The following is a 20752-nucleotide window of genomic DNA, read 5'->3' on the forward strand; positions in this document are numbered from 1 at the left end:
CTCAACATCAACTGTTCAGAGGAGACTGCGTGAATCAGGCCTCCATGGTTGAATTGCTGCAAAGAAACCCCTACTAAAAAGGACACCAACAAGATGAAGAGACTTGCTTGGGCCAAGAAACACGAGAAATGGACATTAGAACGATGGAAATATGTCCAAATGTGAGATTTCTGGTTCCAACCGCCGTGCCATTGTGAGACACAGAGTAGGTGACCACAGCATTCTGCAGCGATACGCCATCCCATCTGGTTTGCGCTTAGTGGGACTAGCTTTTGTTTTTCAACAGGACAATGACTCAAAATACACATCCAGGCAGTGTTAGGGCTATTTGACCAAGGAGAGAGATGGAGCGCTGCATCAGATGACCTCTCCTCCACAATCACCCAACCTCAACCCAATTGAGATGGTTTGGGATGAGTTGGACTACAGAGTGAAGGGAAACAGCATATACCAAGTGCTCAGCATATGTGGGAACTCCTTCAAGACTGTTGGAAAAGGATTCCAGGTGAAGATGGTTGAGAGGATGCCAAGAGTGTGCAAAGCTGTCATCAAGGCAAAGGGTGGCTACTTTGAAGAATCTAAAACACATTTTGATTTAAAACTTGTTGGGTTACTCCATGATTCCATGTGTTATTTCATACTTCTGATGTCTTCACTTTTATTCTACAATGTAGTAAAATAAAGAAAAACCCTTGAATGAGTAGGTGTCCAAACTTTGGACTGGTATTGTATGTCATCCAAGAGAGAGGGCTTGGCTTTTCTCACTCTACTGCTCAGCAGTGAGTGTGTATAATGTTCCCCGCACAAGGTGAGCTCGCTGGGGTTGGAGGGGGAACTGCAACAGTTCCTGAATCAATAGCCATCCATGTATTTCATAGTACTGTAATGCAACACAGAGCAGTGTTTCTGGGTGAGGCTGAGTGAGTGAGTGAGTGAGTGAGTGAGTGAGTGAGTGAGTGAGTGAGAGAGAGAAGGAGAAACAAAGGGAAATCATCCACAGAGCTTCATGAGACTCTGGGCCAATTAGAGATTTGAGTGACAAGCGCCGGTGTGCAGAGCGAGAAAAAGCCAGCTTTATTTCTAAGTGAGAAATTGAGAATATGTCTGCATGCACAAGCTCGTAAACACGCACACACACACACACAAAAACAGTCAATCTGTCCTTGGCATAATTTAACACACTATGCAGTTCATGTATTTTACATGTTACCTTAGCAACAGAGCAAGGACAACTTCAAAACACTTTAAGGATGTCAATTGCCAAAGCCATGAAAATGAAACCCACAGCAGCACAGACCAGGTGTAATTAATAGGATACTTAATATTGATACTAAAAGCCTTACCGATCGATAGTTGATTAATTACTTACAGTAATTCAAAGTAACACCATTATTACAAGAATCTAAAGGCATTCAAGGAGCTCTCGTACTGTAGTGTTAGCATAGCTCCACCACTGTGTAGCCTAGTTAGTACACTACACAGCTCTGGCATTCACAAACATACAGCGCCATCTAGCGAATACATGGGCACACTGCATCATTCCAATACCACACTGCATCATTCCATCATTCCGATACATTTCCTCACTGTTGAGAGGGAATAGCCATTAGTGTCACACTGACTGAGTGGTCATTTGAGACGTCGAGCCCCAGTGTTGTTCTCGCCCCATCTCCTTCGTAGCTCACTTAATTAACTAGTCCAGCGTTGCGGCAGGGGTTGCCTGGGCCTGCTGTTTCTCTCCCTTTATTATTTCGCTCTCTCCCAAAGCTCAACGGAAAAGAAAATTAACTAATTATTCCATTACGTTGCGGGGATAAGGCAGGCTAGGCTGTCGCTATGTGGACGGCAGGCCGGGCTGGGAGGGAGAAATGACACGCTATTCTGAGTGAATTAATAACCGCTTTCTTTAAAAGACGCCTCCAGGTTGAGAAATTGGATTTACAAGCAGCGTGAAGACCGACTTCATTGGGCCACATCAAAAGAACGTGCATACACAATGCTGGCTTTTAATTCCCTGACCTCGGAAGTCAATATGCATCCATAACACAGCAGGGCAATAGGAGTTCATATGTGTGTGTAAGACAAAGTAAGATATTGCTTTGGGCGTGATATCTGTAGGTTCTCTTGATGTTCCATGATCATATATGCCGTTTAGAAGACGCTGTTATCCAATTTGACATAGTCGTGCGTGCATATATTTTATGGGTGGGTGGTCCCAGGAATCGAACCCATTATCCTGGAGTTGAAGGCACCATGCTCTACAAAGGTCATGCTTTCAGTCGATGCCGTTGCTTAGCCACAGAGTTCCTCTATAGGTAGAACTGCGCCGTGATGGCTCCGACGTTTTCTTTTCTTATTGTCCTTTCAAACATGTTCCAGCATCTAGGGGAATGTGTAGCCTGGCCAGAGCAGTACAGCTTGGCTCGAGTTGGTTTGGCTCAGTAGTGTGAAAAGGGTATCAAAGTCATGAACTCAAATGGCAGATACTGTACAATGCGCATGGTTGAAAATACAGTTTGTGATTAAGACGTGTTGTACTTTATGCTACATGTGAAGAGTTGACTGATTCCCACCGATAAATCCATGATAATCGAAAACTTCAACAAGCATTTCTCAACGGCTGGCCATGCCTTCCTCAGCTACTCGCCCAAGCCTCCCCAGCTTCTCCTTTACCCAAATCCAGATAGCAGATGTTCTGAAAGAGCTGCAAAACCTGGACCCATACAAATCAGCTGGGCTTGACAATCTGGACACTCTATTTCTGAAACTATCTGCCGCCATTGTCGCAACCCGTATTACCAGCCTGTTCAACCTCTCTTTTGTATCGTCTGAGATCCCCAAGGATTGGATAGCTGCCACAGTCATCCCCCTCTTCAAAGGGGGAGACACCCTGGACCCAAACTGTTATAGACCTATATCCATCCTGCCCTGCCTATCTAAGGTCTTCGAAAGCCAAGTCAACAAACAGATCACTGACCATCTCGATTCCCACCGTACCTTCTCCGCTGTGCAATCTGGTTTCCGAGCCGGTCACGGGTGCACCTCAGCCACGCTCAAGGTACTAAACGATATCATAACCGCCATCGATAAAAGACAGTACTGTGCATCCGTCTTCATCGACCTGGCCAAAGCTTTCGACTCTGTCAATCATCATACTCTTATCGGCAGACTCAGTAGCCTCGGTTTTTCTAATGACTGCCTTGCCTGGTTCACCTACTACTTTGCAGACAGAGTTCAGTGTGTCAAATTGGAGGGCATGTTGTCCGGTCCTCTGGCAGTCTCTATGGGGGTGCCACAGGGTTCAATTCTCGGGCCGACTCTTTTCTCTGTATATATCAATGATGCTGCTGCGGGCGATTCCCTGATCCACCTCTACGCAGACGACACCATTCTGTATACTTCTGCCCCTTCCTCGGACACTGTGCTATCTAACCTCCAAATGAGCTTCAATGCCATACAACACTCCTTCCGTGACCTCCAACTGCTCTTAAACGCTAGTAAAACCAAATGCATGCTTTTCAACCGTTCGCTGCCTGCACCCGCACGCCCGACTAGCATCACCACCCTGGATGGTTCCGACCTAGAATATGTGGACATCTATAAGTACCTAGGTGTCTGGCTAGACTGTAAACTCTCCTTCCAGACTCATATCAAACATATCCAATCTAAAATCAAATCTAGAGTCGGCTTTCTATTTCGCAACAAAGCCTCCTTCACTCACGCCGCCAAACTTAGTAAAACTGACTATCCTACCGATCCTCGACTTCGGCGATGTCATCTACAAAATAGCTTCCAATACTCTACTCAGCAAACTGGATGCAGTTTATCACAGTGCCATCAATTTTGTTACTAAAGCACCTTATACCACCCACCACTGCGACCTGTATGCTCTAGTCGGCTGGCCCTCGCTACATATTCGTCGCCAGACCCACTGGTTCCAGGTCATCAACAAATCCATGCTAGGTAAAGCTCTGCCTTTTCTCAGTTCACTGTTCACGATGGCAAAACCCACCCGTAGCACGCGCTCCAGCAGGTGTATCTCACTGATCATCCCTAAAGCAAACACCTCATTTGGCCGCCTTTCCTTCCAGTTCTCTGCTGCCTGTGACTGGAACGAATTGCAAAAATCGCTGAAGTTGGAAACTTTTATCTCCCTCACCAACTTTAAACATCTGCTATCTGAGCAGCTAACCGATCGCTGCAGCTGTACATAGTCCATTGGTAAATAGCCCACCCAATTTACCTCCCTCATCCCCATACTGTTTTTATTTATTTACTTTTCTGCTCTTTTGCACACCACTACCTGCACATGACCATCTGATCATTTATCACTCCAGTGTTAATCTGCTAAATTGTAATTATTCGCCAACCTCCTCATGCCTTTTGCACACAATGTATATAGACTATTTTTTTTCTACTGTGTTATTAACTTGTTTATTGTTTACTCCATGTGTAACTCTGTGTTGTTGCCTGTTCACACTGCTATGCTTTATCTTGGCCAGGTCACAGTCAACTTGTTCTCAACTAGCCTACCTGGTTAAATAAAGGTGAAAAAAAATGAATGAAAAAAAGAAAAATGAAGTACGGTAACATAACGTCCACAGATTTTGTTTCTTTAAAAAAAAAAAAAGGCTCAGGAGATGAAGGTTGAGTCATGCTTATCCCGGAAGCCAGCCGCATGTGTGGAAACTCCGTTCATGTGACGACTGACGTCAGCCTGCAGGCCCACGGCCCACCACAAGGAGTTGCTAGAGCGTGATGAGCAAAGTAAAGCCCCCCCCCCCTCACCCAGACGATGCTGGGCCAATTGTGTGCCGCCCTATGGGACTCAGACCCAGGTCTGTAGTGACGTCTCTAGTACTATGGAGCAGTACCTATTTCTGAATAGGGATCCATGCCGTTATTACATTATTTTTCAAATGAACCTACATGGTGGTTCATCATACTCTTATACTGTAGGAACACAGAAGGCCTGTACCACGCAGTGAGACCATAAAAAAACATCCTAGTTGTTCGTAGGCTTATGCGTTATACCGTTTATCAGGGTATTTGGAAAAAGCCACAGGACGGTTTTTCAATATTTGAACATTTTCAATAAAATGTGAATATTTGTAACTACTTTAAGTTAATACCTGCAGCCAACTTGTGCAATACATTAGCAGATAAAGCAGAGTGCGTTCGTCAGGTCACCTGTCACATTATGAAGCTTATAGTTCCCCAGAACGGTTGAGCCAGTCACGCGCTTGTTAGTAACTCGCACAACGGGAGTGTATAGATTTCTATATCTATAGTGAGTCTCTGTTGTGCGGCGCACATGAGGTGATGAAGTTACACATGTATGCAATTCACTACTAAAATGTTTGCCGTCAGATATCTTATAATGGCTTTCTGCCAGAAGTCAGAGAGTTCTGGAGGAGTTCTGCACAGCTGACATTTTTTTCCCTATGCTTCCTACTAGTTCTCTCCTCCGTGTGCACATCAGAAAAGCATGCATCACAACTTTGTTCATTTGCACAATTTCTCTCGTTCACTTTTGCTCGTAAATGTCCACACTCATCGGAAATGACATTCGGTAGCTACTAGCTATGCTTGTACAACTTTATGAGCTGGATTTGCCTGTCTTTGCCATTTAGTTCATGTTCGTTTTTACTAAATCCCGGGATAAGAGAAGGATGACAATATTAAAATCTGCCCAAGCCTAGTTGTTCCTCTACATTTCAGGCGTAGCTACATAGGGCTTCTTGGAGGACATATTGTCTGGGTGAAAGCAGTTCCAGGCAGTCAGCTTGACAGATAATTATCTCTGTCGTTTTCTTTCTCATCTCCCTTCAGAGACAGAGGCAGAAAAAGGAGGAAATGTCAGATCTGTTGTCTCGACAGGATGCCATTTTTAGAGAGGAAATCAAATAAAATTCTCCACTGATGACAACCTTTAATCTAAACAAGTCATTCTCAGGAAACATTGAATAAGGGCTGTCAAGGGAGTTCATTTGAAAAGTTGTGTATTTACTTGATTGATCAAGCAATGGTTAGGTGCCAGAAAGTGTAGTAAGTAATTGCTGAATTCAAGATTGTCTGTTAGAATTACAGATCTGAAATTCCTTGAAAATTGGGACGCGTTACTAATATCCCAAAATGCACCTACAAATCTATTACATACCAATGATTATGGTGAGTGGTCACCCCAGCCTGGTACCCATCCTGACATTTGTTAGAGCAGCCTTTCTCAACCCAGTCCTCGGGTCACACCAGCCGTACCATACATTTAATGTGCTCTAACACCATGCACACCTGAAAACTAGTCAACTAATCAGCAAGCATTTTTTTTTATATGAACCAGGTGTGCTGGATTTAGGATATGTCAAATGTATGTAACGACTAGTGGGTCCCGAGGACTGGGTTGATGAAGACGTCACTGTAGTCCCCGTTCTTACACGTGAGAGTTCTGACTCGGAGACGGAGCGCTGGGGCGGTGAGCGGCGCTGGTACCCGGGGCTCACATCCTGATAGGTGGGGCTGTCGTCGTCCAGCATGGCGCCCTGGTCCAGAGGCTCCTCCTCCAGGTGAGAGGTCACATCGTCCGGGCACATCTGGTGGTCCATCCCATTCTGGGTCAGGTTGCAGTGGACAGCTGCAGGGAGAGATAAGAGGGAGGGAGGGGACGAACACAAGGTTAAATACACTATAGGACACCAATGTGTACAGTATAGATGTGTGTACAGTCGTGGCCAAAAGTTGAGAATGACACAATTATTAATTTCCACAAAGTTTGCTGCTTCAGTGTCTTTAGATATTTTTGTCAGATGTCACTATGGAATACTGAAGTATAATTACAAGCATTTCATAAGTGTCAAAGGCTTTTTATTGACAATTACATGAAGTTGATGCAAAGAGTCAATATTTGCAGTGTTGACCCTTCTTTTTCAAGACCTCTCCAATCCGCCCTGGCATGCTGTCAATTAACTTCTGGGCCACATCCTGACTGATGGCAGCCCATTCTAGCATAATCAATGCTTGGAGTTTATCAGAATTTGCGTGTTTTTGTTTGTCCACCCGCCTCTTGAGGATTGACCACAAGTTCTCAATGGGATTAAGGTCTGGGGAGTTTCCTGGCCATGGACCCAAAATATCGATGTTTTGTTCCCCGGGCCACTTAGTTATCACTTTTGCCTTATGGCAAGGTGCTCCATCATGCTGGAAATGCCATTGTTCGTCACCAAACTGTTCCTGGACGGTTGGGAGAAGTTGCTCTATGAGGATGTGTTGGTACCATTCTTTATTCATGGCTGTGTTCTTAGGCAAAATTGTAAGTGAGCCCACTCCCTTGGCTGGGACAACAGTAATTATCATGCAGTCACCTTGAGCGATTATCTAAGGCATAAAATAATTCCACGAGGATTATGGATACAGAAAGCACCTTCTCTTGGTTTAAACAACCCCTTCTTTTGTGACCGATGGTGCGAGATTCTTAATAAATACTCCTTTGATTTAATGGCTCTGACCATACAAGAAGTCAGAACAATTGAGCATGATTAGAGATCAAATGATACAGCTAAATGTTGGATCTAGAAAGCAAGATCACCAATAAAGGACAAAAAAAAGAGAACATTGATCAACGTGGGAAGAAATGAATGACAAACTTGGAGACAAAGCCAAGCAAGCTATAAAAATAAAAATAAACTACACGAAGCAGAAGGTGCATTTCTGGAGGGATGGCGGAGACACTCTCCCACGAGCAAGCTGGAATGGTAAAAGCCAGCCCAGCCATAATCCTAGTGGCGATCAACCTCCCTTCACATCTGACTCCAGTGACCAATTAAGAGCCGGAGCGTCTTCTTTTTGGGAGAATCCCGATGGACGACATCATCGAATAGGCCGTCATCACAACCACCACCCACCCTGCTTTCCAAGCAAGAAATGCTGGAGAGGATAACGCAGGAAGAGGGCAACACCCGAAGTCCCCCCCCCCCCCCCCACACACGGAGCAAGACACGGTAATTAAATTGTCCAACAGGTCTATATCTGATACATGTTCATCTGCCCTAGCTAAGGGACTATCATTTGTCCCAACATCACAGGCCAATGACTGATACAGTTATAGACGTTTGAGTGACTGAGCTTTTGAGTGACGCAGTTTGAGTGACTGAGTTGTGGGGTCATGGGGTTGCCCCCTATACACCTGCCAATGTAAATCCATTAAATGAGACCAGTAACCAGACAGGAGCGTGCTAATGCTCTTCCAATTGATAACCTGAATGACAATGAACTTGACTCTCGCTTTGAAGACATAAGGGAAAACGCATTTAGCAAATATTTACCACCCAAAATAAGTCCCTCTTGAAACCTATTGCTGCCTCGTTGAGAAAGATACATAACACATCTCCTGGCTAAGAAACAAGAATACAAGCTATTCCACAATATGTCCAAAGCAGGAAAATAATCCCTTATGGAACTCAAGAATGACTCCTGTATGATGATAAAAACATGCTGACAGAGGTGCAATAGTGATGTAAAAAGCTGCAAACTATGACAAGGACATTCTGAGAACGCAATGCTGAAAATTACAAAGACAGAATATGAGTATATGAAAGTTGACAACCCCCTGGTCATGTACACTCTCTTCCCAAATTCACAAGAGCATGACGCCACCTATACCAGGCATGCCCATTGTGAGTAGTAACGGATCTCTGAAAGAGAATATCTCTACCTTTGAAGACCATTTAGTGAAACCCCGGGTGATCGCTCTCCCCACGTATAGCAGAGACTATTGATTTGATTTAATCTCCTGAAATATGTGGGCCATATACCAGAACATTCTACTCTGTGTACTTTTGATGTTACCAGTCTATATACTAAACATCCCCCACCAGGGTGGCCCTAGAGGCCCTCAAGTTCTTCCTCAATGAACATGCCAATTGTATTGTGGACTTGGTGGAACTGACTTTTTCTTCCAGACCAAAGGGACAGCGAAGGGGGGCACTACGGCTCCTAATTATTTTAACCAATGTTTGGAAAAAAAGTGGTGCTGAATCCAGACCTTAACCCCTTTATCCCAGCCCAGGCTCTGTCGCAGCCGGCCGCGACCGGGAGGTCCATGAGGCGACGCACAATTGGCCTAGCGTCGTCCGGGTTAGGGGGGGTTTGGCCGGTAGGGATATCCTTGTCTCATTGCGCACTAGCGACTCCTGTGGCGGGCCGGGCGCAGTGTACGCTAACCAGGTCGCCAGGTACACAGTGTTTCCTCCGACACATTGGTGCGGCTGGCTTCCGGGTTGGATGCGCGCTGTGTTAAGAAGCAGTGCAGCTTGGTTGGGTTGTGTTTCGGAGGATGCATGGCTTTCAACCTTCGTCTCTCCTGAGTCCGTACGGGGGTTGTAGCGATGAGACAAGATAGTAGCTACTAAAAATCAATTGGATACCACGAAATTGGGGAGAAAAGGGGGTAAATATTTTTTTTTACTATAAATAAATTAAACTATGAATGAGCACCATCGTTTCACCATTAACTACGCCCTATCACAAAATCAGTTTTATGAAGGACAAAACCCTCCCTCTACAGATCTCTATAGGAAACCACCCTCAAGAGGTGACAGCTTCCAGCCACGTCCACTTATTTAAAAAGTCTCACTGTTAGTCAATTCAGACGCATCAGAAGAATACACAGCTCTGAAGCTTCTTACCAGAAACCGACCACGGACCTCACAAAAGGAAGAGGGCTTCAAACGACAAATTGGATAAAACATGCAAATGATTGTTTTGAAGGGCTAACACACTTGGAAAGCCTTCAACCAAAAGTAAAATAAAAAGCAGAATACTCACCAGTGGGAAAGGCATTTAAAAAGGACATTATCAGGCAGCACTGGGACATTATGGATACTGACCCACAACTGAAACCCATCTTCAAAACGGAATCTTTCTGGATCCACAGGCTCAACACACGGTCTCCTTTGGCCTTAACTTAAAACCGTTTTTATAGTTCCAAAATGTCCAAATGCTTTTTTTGCCCAAATTGAATAGTGTGAGAGATCACACACACACACACACACACACACACACACACACACACACACACACACGACTAAAAGTATGTGGACACCTACTCGTTGAACATCTCATTCCAGAATCATGGGCATTAATATGGATTTGGTCTCCCATTTGCTGCTAAAACAGCCTCTACTCTTCTGGGAAGGCTTTCCACTAGATGTTGAAACATTGCTGCAGGGACTTGCTTCCATTCAGCCACTAGAGCATTAGTGAGGTTGGGCACTGATGTTGGGTGATTAGGCCTGGATCGCAGTCGGCGTTCCAATTCATCACAAAGGTTTGACGGAGTTTAGATCAGGACTCTGTGCAGGCCAGTCAAGTTCTTCCACACTGATCGACAGACAATTTCTGTATGGACCTCGCTTTGTGCACGGGGGCATTGTCATGCAGAAACAGGAAAGGGTCTCCTCCAAAGTTGGAAACACAGAATTGTCTAGAATGTCATTGCATATGCTGTACCATGCGTTTCCATCTTTTACACCACTCCAGCCAACGCTTGGCATTGTGCATGGTGAGCTTAGGCTTTTGTGCGGCTGCTCGCCCATGGAAACCAATTTCATGAAGATCCCAACAAACAGTTCTTGTGCTTAAGTTGCTTCCAGAGGCAGTCAAACTCGGTAGTGATTGCTGCAACTGAGGATAGATGATTTTTACACGCTACAGCCCTCATTGGTCCCATTCTGTGAGCTAGTGTGGCCTACCACTTCGCGGTTGAGCCATTGTTGCTCCTAAATGCTTCTACTTTACAAAAACAGCACTTACAGATGACCGGGGCAGCTCTAGCTGGGCAGAAAGTTGACGAACTGACTTGTTGGAAAGGTGGCATCCTATGGCCCTGGCCCATAAGTGTTCTATTGGTCAGAGCGTACAGCGTGGCAGTGGAATGCTCCACTACCGCCAGTGTCACGGTCAACGTTTTGGATGTCAATGAGTTCCCACCCATCTGCTCCCCCTCAGTGTTTGTGTAAGTAACAGAACTCTACTGGATCACTGGGCACCTGACTAATATCAGCCTTATATTCCTTATGTATATTTTTTATAGATTACATTAGGTCATGTCTATGGCCAGGAGTTTTCCATGACCACGTTACGTGACCATGACTATCTCCTAGAACTGGGGTACAGACTGCAGTTTTGTTCCAAGATTGCGTAGCAGGCAGACGTCTTTGTCCTCATCTTGTCCCGTGTACATATCTTTTATATATTTTTTTCTTTGCATATTTGTTATATTTTTCCTAAACCTCAACTTCAAAATACTCTCCTGCAACTTGCCTCACGCAATGTGGTATTGATCTGTTATTTTTGAAAGTATTTCTCTTTACTTTCGAACCAGAATCCCCCAACAGAAGCTAGCCCGCTAACTAGCTACTAGATAGACAGACTTCTTTCATTGCGACGTACCTATAAGGCACTTCTGCTAGCTTGCTATCCCCGGCCCGCTAGCTGTCTGAATCGCCGTGTCTCCAGCCAGCTTAACTACTCACTGGACCCCTATGATCACCGGGCTACGCATGCCTCTCTCTAATGTCAATATGCCTTGTCCATTGCTGTTCTGGTTAGTGATTGTCTTATTTCACTTGAGCAGAGCCTCCAGCCCTGCTCAATATGCCTTAGCTAACCCTTCAGTTACACCTCCCACACATGCAGTGACATCACCGGGTTAAAATGTTTCTAGAGACAATATCGCTCTCATCGTCACTCTATGCCTAGGTTTACCTCCACTGTATTCACATCCTACCATACCTTTGGCTTTACATTATGCCTTGAATCTATTCTATCGCGCCCAGAAACCTGCTCCTTTTACTCTCTGTTCCAAACGTACTAGATGACCAGTTCTTATAGCCTTTAGCCGTACCCTTATCCTACTCCTCCTCTGGTGATGTAGAGCTTAATCCAGGCCCAGCAGTGCCTAGCTTCACTCCCATTCTCCAGGAGCTCTCATTTCTGTAACCGTAAAAGCCTTGGTTTCATGCATGCTAACATTAGAAGCCTCCTCCCCAAGTTTGTTTTATTCACTGCCTTAGCACACTCTGCCAACCCGGATGTCCTAGCTGTGTCTGAATCCTGGCTTAGGAAGACCACCAAAAAGCCTGAAATTTCTATCCCTAACTATAACATTTTAAGACAAGATAGAACTGTCAAAGGGGGCGGAGTTGCAATCTACTGCAGAGATAGCCTGCGGAGTTCTGTCATACTATCCAGGTCTGTGCCCAAACAATTTGAGCTTCTACTTTTAAAAATCCACCTTTCCAGAAACAAGTCTCTCACCATTGCCGCTTGCTATAGACCACCTTCTGCTCCCAGCTGTGCCCTGGACACCATATGTGAATTGATTGCCCCCCCCATCTATCTTCAGCGCTTGTGCTGCTAGGTGACCTAAACTGGGACATGCACCCCGGCCATCCTACAATCTAAGCTTGATGCCCTCAATCTCACACAAATTATCAAATTAACCTACCAGGTACAACCCTAAATTCATAAACACGGGCACCCTCATAGATATCATCCTAACCAACTTGCCCTCCAAATACACTTCTGCTGTCTTCAACCAGGATCTCAGCAATCACTGCCTCATTGCCTGCATCCATAATGGGACTGCGGTTAAACGACCACCTCTCATCACTGTCAAACGCTCCCTAAAACACTTCAGGGAGCAGGCCTTTCTAACCGACCTGGCCCGGGTATCCTGGAAGGATATTGAACTCTACCCGTCAGTAGAGGATTCCTGGTTATTCTTTAAAAGGGCCTTCCTCACCATCTTAACCTGTTGCGACGACCAAACCCGGATCCGGGATTCTATTTATAGACCTAAGCTCATTACCATAACGCAACGTTAACTATTCATGAAAATCGCAAATGAAATGAAATAAATATGCTAGCTCTCAAGCTTAGCCTTTTGTTAACAACACTGTCATCTCAGATTTTCAAAATATGCTTTTCAACCATAGGAAAACAATCATTTGTGTAACAGTAGCTAGCTAGCGTAGCATTTAGCATTAGCCTTAGCGTTAGCATTAGCGTTAGCATTTAGCAGGCAACTATCACAAAAACAAGTAAAGCCTTCAAATAAAATAACTTACCTTTGAAGAACTTCTGATGTTTTCAATGAGGAGACTCTCAGTTAGATAGCAGATGCTCCGTTTTTCCAAAAAGATTCTTTGTGTATTAGAAATAGCTCCGTTTTGTACATCACATTTGGCTACCAAAAAAAAAAAAAAAAAAAAAAAAAAAAAAAAAACGAAAATTCAGCCCTCAAAACGCAAACTTTTTTCCAAATTAACTCCATAATATCGACTGAAACATGGCAAACGTGGTTTAGAATCAATCCTCAAGGTGTTTTTCCACATATCTCTTCAATGATATATCCTTCGTGGAAGCCTGGTTTCTCCTTGCTCTCAAATGGAAAAATAATTGCACCTGGCTTTACGCTCCAATTTCGACGCAGGGACACCAGGCGGACACTTGGAAAATGTAGTCTCTTATGGTCAATCTTCCAATGATATGCCTACAAATACGTCACAATGCTGCTAACACTTTGGGGGAACGACAGAAAGTGTAGGCTCATTCCTTGCGCAATCACAGCCATATAAGGAGACAATGGAAAACAGAGCTTCAGAAATTCTGCTCATTTCCTGGTTGGTGCATCATCTTGGTTTCGCCTGTAGAATGAGTTCTGGGGCACTTACAGACAATATCTTTGCAGATTCTGAAACTTCAGAGTGTTTTCTTTCAAAAACTGTCAAGAATATGCATAGTCGAGCATCTTTTCGTGACAAAATATCGCGCTTAAAACGGGAACGTTTTTTATCCAAAAATGAAATAGCGCCCCTAGAGATCAAAGAGGTTAAATAAGCATGCTCCATTCAAAAAAAATGTAGAACCGGGAACAGATATAGCCCTTGGTTCACTCCAGACTTAACTGCCCTCGACCAGCACAAAAACATTGTGGAGTACTGCAATAGCATCAAATAGCCCCCGTGATATGCAACTTTTCAGAGAAGTTAGGAACCAATATACACAAATCACCACATTCTTATCGGCAGACTCAACAGCCTTGGTTTCTCAAATGACTGCCTCGCCTGGTTCACCAACTACTTCTCAGACAGAGTTCAGTGTGTCAAATCGGAGGGCATGTTGTCCGGACCTCTGGCAGTCTCTATGGGGGTGCCTCAGGGTTCAATTCTCGGGCCGACTCTCTTCTCTGTATACATCAATGATGTCGCTCTTGCTGCTGGTGATTCTCTGATCCACCTCTACGCAGATGACACCATTCTGTATACTTCTGGCCCTTCTTTGGACACTGTTAACTAAACTCCAGACGAGCTTCAATGCCATACAACTCTCCTTCCGTGGCCTCCAACTGCTCTGAAACGCAAGTGAAACTAAATGCATGCTCTCCAGCATCACTACTCTGGACGGTTCTGACCTAGAATATGTGGACAACTACAAATACCTAGGTGTCCTTGCAGACTGGCAGCTCAGGCAGCATCCTGCAGACTGGCAGTTCTGGCGGCATCCTGCAGACTGGCAGCTCCTCGCAGACTGGCAGCTCCTTGCAGACTGGCAGCTCCGGACAGGCGGGAGACTCCGGCAGCGCTAAACAGGCGGGAGACTCCGGCAGCGCTGGAGAGGAGGAAGGCTCTGGCAGCGCTGGACAGGCGAGGCGCACTGTAGGCCTGATGCGTGGTGCTGGCACTGGTGGTACTGGGCCGAGAACACGCACAGGAAGCCTGGTGCGGGGAGCTGCCACCGGAGGGCTGATGCGTGGAGGTGGTACTGGATAGACCGGGCCGTGCAGGCGCACTGGAGCTCTTGAGCACCGAGCCTGCCCAACCTTACCTGGTTGAATACTCCCGGTCGCCCTGCCAGTGCGGCGAGGTGGAATAGCCCGCACTGGGCTATGCAGGCGAACCGGAGACACCGAGCGCAAGGCTGGTGCCATGTAAGCCGGCCCAAGGAGACGCACTGGGGACCAGATGCGTAGAGCCGGCTTCATGGCACTTGGCTCGATGCTCACTCTAGCCCGGCCAATACGCGGAGCTGGAATGTACCGCACCGGGCTATGCACCCGCACTGGGGACACCGTGCGCTCCACAGCATTACACGGTGCCTGCCCGGGCTCTCTAGCCCCCCGGTAAGCACAGGAAGTTGGCGTAGGTCTCCTACCTGGTGTCGCCATACTCCCTGTGAGCCCCCCCCCCCCCAATACATTTTTGGGGCTGACTCTCGGGCTTCCATCCGCGTCACCGTGCTGCCTTCTCATACCAGCGCCTCTCCGCTTTCGCCGCCTCCAGTTCCAGTTCCAGGGGCGGCGATATTCTCCAGGCTGAGCCCAGGGTCCTTCTCCGTCCAATTCGTCCTCCCATGTCCATTCCTCTCACTGCTCCTGCTGCCGTTTCTCCTGCTGCACCTTGGGGCGGCGGCATTCCCCTGGCTTTGCCCACGGTCCTCTCCCGTCGAGGATTTCTTCCCAAGTCCAGAAGTCCTTATTACGCTGCTCCTGCTGCTGCCCGTTACCACGCCGCTTGGTCCTGTTGTGGTGGGTGATTCTGTAACGGTTTTCTTTAGGTGAAGGAGAGGCGGACCAAAATGCAGCGTGGTGGTTATTCATGATACTTTAATAAAGAAAACTATACATGAATAAACTAACAAAAACAATAAACGTGAGAAAACCTAAACAGCCTATCTGGTGACAACAAACACAAAGACAGGAACAATCACCCACGAAACACTCAAAGAATATGGCTGCCTAAATATGGTTCCCAATCAGAGACAACGATAAACACCTGCCTCTGATTGAGAATCACTCCAGACAGCCATAGACTATGCTAGAACACCCTACTAAACCACAAACCCAATACCTAACAAAAACCCCAAGACAAAACACACCACATAAATAAACCCATGTCACACCCTGGCCGGACCAAATTAATAAAGAAAACACAAAATACTAAGACCAGGGCGTGACACTGTCAGAGCAGCTCACAGATCATTGCACCTGTACAGAGCCAATCTAACTACCTCATCCCCATACTGTATTTATTTATCTCCTTTGCACCCCAGTGCACCCTTGCACATCTATCACTCCAGTGTTTAATTGCTATATCGTAATTACTTCGCCACTATGGCCTATTTTCTATTGCCTTACCTCCCTTATATTACCTAATTTGCACACACTGTATATATACACTTTTTTTTCCTCTACTGTATTATTGACTGTGTCGAAAAATCAAATTTATACACTGGTCAGCAATGGGTGTGGCTGAAATAGCCAAATCCACCTACTTTTGTGTGATATATCTATAAAAAAAATGTAAATATTGATCACATTCCTTGTGTATGGTCATATACTTTTATACTGTGAACCTGTTATATATTTGTACCTCCTGTTTCAGGAAGTGATTTCACGGAGTACTGCCCATACATGCATACGACCTTCCACCCACACCTGGGAAAATGGATGCCTGATGAAGACCTGGGAGCATGAGCAGCAGTGTGCAGCGTTTTCCTCCTTCAACTCCAGCACCTGCAAAAAGGTACCTGGATGTGCGCATGTTCTTCAGCTTTTGGAAAGCAGACCACCAGGTTTTGCCTGTGCTTAGCTCTATTTAGTTAATTTTTATCCCCACCAAAAAATACAACTCTAGTCCTTGCCGATGACAAGCATAACCATACTTGAAAATATGAAGAGTGGTACTCAGTGATGTGTTGGATTTGCCCCAAACATAGCGTTTTGTATTAAGGACAAAGTTTTACTTTAGTGCCTTACTGCAAACAGGATGCATGTTTCGGAATATTTTTATTCTGTACAGGCCTCCTTCTTCTCACTCTATCATTTAGATTAGCATTGTGGAGTAACTACAATGTTTTTGAGTCATCCTCAGAGTTTAAAATAGGGAGAAAACTGTTTTAAAGTCACCATTGGCCGCATGGTGAAATCCCTGAGGGGTTTCCTTCCTCTCCGCAACTGAGTTAGGAAGGACACCTGTATCTTTGTAGTGACTGTGTGTATTGATACACCATCCAAATTGTTATTAATAACTTCAGATAGTCAATGTCAACCTCCCTGGTCTTTGTGGTTGAATCTGTGTTTGAAACTCACTGCTCGACTGAGGGACTTAAAGATAATTGTGTGTGTGTGGGGTACAGAGATGAGGTACAGTTGTCATTCAAAAATCATGCTAAACACTTAGTGTAGTCCATGCAACTTATTACTTAACTTGCCTAGTGCCTTGTGATGAAATATTCAATTAACATTTCTAAGCTAAATGATCTGATCAGTTGCATTGCTTTTTAAAGTTTTTTTTGTTGTTGCCTAGGCCTACTGGTTGTATGAATTTGGGATCTATCGTCCCAGAGTTTGTTTGGGAAAAGCCATTTCTTTCTCGACAGGCTGACCAATAGAATATGTAAACTTTTCTACTATGGGGGTAGTAGATTGACATGGGCCAGTGATTTTGCTATTCTTTACTCATCTTGTTGGCTGAGGCAAAGTAAACGTGTACATTCTAACATTACGTGTACAACGTGTACATTCTAACATTATTCTAACACCTTCAAAGTGCGCATCAGAATTCGGTAAGGACAGTAGATCGTTGAATCCGCGACTTGCATGTTCTCTTGGTGCATGTTGTTCTATTAGAATATCACTAGAGGGCAGCAGATAACATCCTTTGGTAGAGTGACCAACATGATCTTACTTTGAGGACATTCAACATTGAGGTCCAAAGCTTTTTATAACACTGACATTCATTACATAAATCACACATATTGATCAAATGTAGATTGCGGGCACTATTTGAAGTCTAATCAGAAAACAGACAGAAATAGTACTGTTAGGCCTTAACGTGGAATAGTTTTGAAAATCCAAACTTTCCATCACCTCAAAAGGCTTGCAAAATGATCCAAAATAAAAAACGGAACACATAAATAAAATGCACACACTCTTATGCTCAAGGTCAAAGATGAAAACCGTTTCCTTGACAGTAATCTATAAAAACATATTCACTCTAATCCAGTCTAACCCCACACTATTTTTGGAGAGTACACAAACTCCACGAGCTGCATAATAATTGGATTATTTTCATAAATTTCCACGACAGGCAAATTTGTGTCGTGGGGAGATATAAAATTTAAAAAAGACACGTCCATAAATCTGATGTAAGTCATGTTGGAGCGATGCCAGTTGGGGGAGAGCTGCCAAATCCTGTTCTGGGCCACTGTCATCGAGAGATTACAGGAAACCCAACAAGGAAAACATTTTTTTTTTTTAAATAAGTGTTTCCTTATAATAGAGTAAGGAGGCAAGACGCCCATCTGAACCTGATGCAGTAGCTCTACCACTTCAGTCCACGACAATGTAAAGCAGAGGACACCACAATGGGTTACTGGACAAAGTCCTGCCGGATTTGATTGTGACAATTATAGGCTACAAGACTATACTGAACAGAAATATAAAAACATTCAAACAAAATACATTCAGTAGTCCATTGTCTATGGTTTTCACATGACTGGGAATACAGATATGCATAGGTTTGTCGTCACAGATAAAAAAAAAAAATTAGGGGACGTGGATCAGAAAACCAGTCAGATCTGGTGTGACCATTTGCCTCATGTAGCTTGACACATTTCCTTCACATTGTCTTCAATGGCTGTGTGAAGTTGCTGGATTTTGGCGGGAACTGGAACACCCTATCGTACCAAACATGGTTAATGTGTGACATTGTCAAGTGAGTGTGCAGGCCATGAAAAAACTGGGACATTTTCAGCTTCCAGGAATGGTGTACAGATCCTCGCGACATGGGGCTGCGCATCATCATGCTGAAACATGAGGGGATGGTGGCGGATGAATGGCATGACAATGGACCACAAGATCTCATCACAGTATCTCTGCATTCAAATTGCAATTGTGTTCGTTGTCCGTAGCCTGCCCATACCATAACCCCCACCGCAACCAATGGGGCACTCTGTTCACAACGTTGGCGTCAGCAAACCGCTCGCCCACACGACGCCATACAAGTGGTATGTGGCCGGTTGGACTTACTGCCAAATTCTCTGGTGGACATTCTTACAGTCAGCATGCCAATCGCATGCTCCCTCCAAACATCTGTGGCATTGTGTTGTGTGACAAAACTGCACATTTTAGAGTGGCCTTTTATTGTCCCCAGCACAAGGTGCACCTGTGTAATGATCATGCCGTTTAATCAGCTTCTTGATATGCCGCACCTGTCAGCTGGATTTATTTTCTTGGCAAAGGAGAAATGCTCATCAACAGGGACGTAAACAAATGTGTGCACAGAATTTGAGCGAAATAAGCTTTTTGGGTGTATGGAAAATTTCAGTGATCTTTTATTCCAGCTCATGAAACATGGGACCAACTCTTAACATGTTGCGTTTGTTGTTTAGTGTATTATCAACAAATAAATAATTAAATGTGAGAGAAGTGTTTCAAATCTGAGCTGATAGAAACAAAATGTAAATTAGACAACTAGACATAAACCCCTGAGAGTTTCAAATCCAAGCAATAGTAAACACGCAATGGCAGCAAAACATGAACTCCACTGAACCCTTACAATGCCACCTCATTATCACCATTTTTAATCAGCATACTGACTTGTTGACAAGGCTAGGTGATTACCAGATACATCTGGTGCCGTTTCAGTTTCACGCTCTGTCGTCTCCCTAGGCAGACGAGTTGCATCCCACAATGTAAAACAATATTCCGGTATTCACCCTAGCTCTGGGACTTCCAAGATTGAGAGGAACTAGGCAGAAACCATGATGCATTCTCCTTCAAATAGAAAGGGCAATATACATGAGAGGGCCATGTTTTAAACAAAGGCAACTTAGGATGCAGGGCACGGAGCTATCCTCCTGCTCTCTCCCTCTTTCCCCCTCTCCATATCGTTACTCATTGCATGACTGGTGTTCAACCATTCTGGAGCAGCAATTCATTATGCATTCTCTGTTAAGTGTGTCTGTACAACTACAGCAATGCTGAGATAGAAAGAGAGAGATTCAAAAAGGATAGAGGGTGAGGGATGGAAGGAGAGGTGAGGGATGGAGATGTGAAGAAAGGATGGAGGGAGAGTTGCCTGGTCTGTGTCCTGTTGGAGGGGGGCTTAGTGGGGTAGGTGGGGGTTGAGGAAAAAGGATGCTTTTTTTCCCTGCAACAGTTACTATATATAGCCCAGAACATTCACCCCCCTTCCCTTTCCTCTCTGACATGCGCTGTGCGTACATCGTGAGGCAGAGTCAATGAGGGGGAAAGAGAGAAAGAGCTGAATGGAAATACATAGAACCACCATCTTGGCAGTTGGCAGTACTGTATCAATGGCCTTTGGAAGGACAAAGGTTGGTCGTGAATCCAAAGGTCGTACGAGTGTTACAACATACCAGCCCTGGAATAGCTCATCCCAATGTCCTTGTGTTTTATCACCTGTATAAAAGGACTCATATCACGCTGTCGTAATCGTATAGTTTCAGACAACAATCTTGTCAAATCAAATTTTATTTGTCACATGCGCCGAATACAACAAGTATTCAATAGACCTTAGTGAAATGCTTATTTACAATCCCTTAACCAACAATGCAGCTGAACAAATAAATACAAATGATTTTTTTTTTTACAAATAATTAAAGAGCAACAATAAATAACAGTAACGAGGTGACGAGTTCACATTTCTAAACTTTGAATATTAATAATCAT

At 44.7% G+C, this 20752-nt stretch overlaps 1 protein-coding gene across 2 annotated transcripts in view; it reads right to left on the reverse strand.

Moving 5' to 3' along the window:
• The window catches only part of LOC139373386 (sterile alpha motif domain containing 12), a 121879-nt gene that overhangs the window by 81712 nt on the left and 19415 nt on the right, over positions 1-20752 (reverse strand). For both annotated transcript variants that reach the window (XM_071113833.1, XM_071113832.1), the window contains exon 2: positions 6435-6631. In XM_071113833.1, coding sequence (XP_070969934.1) covers positions 6435-6602 — 168 coding nt within the window. In that variant the 5' untranslated portion in view covers positions 6603-6631. The remainder of the gene's footprint in view (positions 1-6434; positions 6632-20752) is intronic.

The sequence above is a fragment of the Oncorhynchus clarkii genome, chromosome 18, assembly GCF_045791955.1.
Source record: "Oncorhynchus clarkii lewisi isolate Uvic-CL-2024 chromosome 18, UVic_Ocla_1.0, whole genome shotgun sequence".
NCBI classification, from domain to species: Eukaryota; Metazoa; Chordata; class Actinopteri; order Salmoniformes; family Salmonidae; genus Oncorhynchus; species Oncorhynchus clarkii.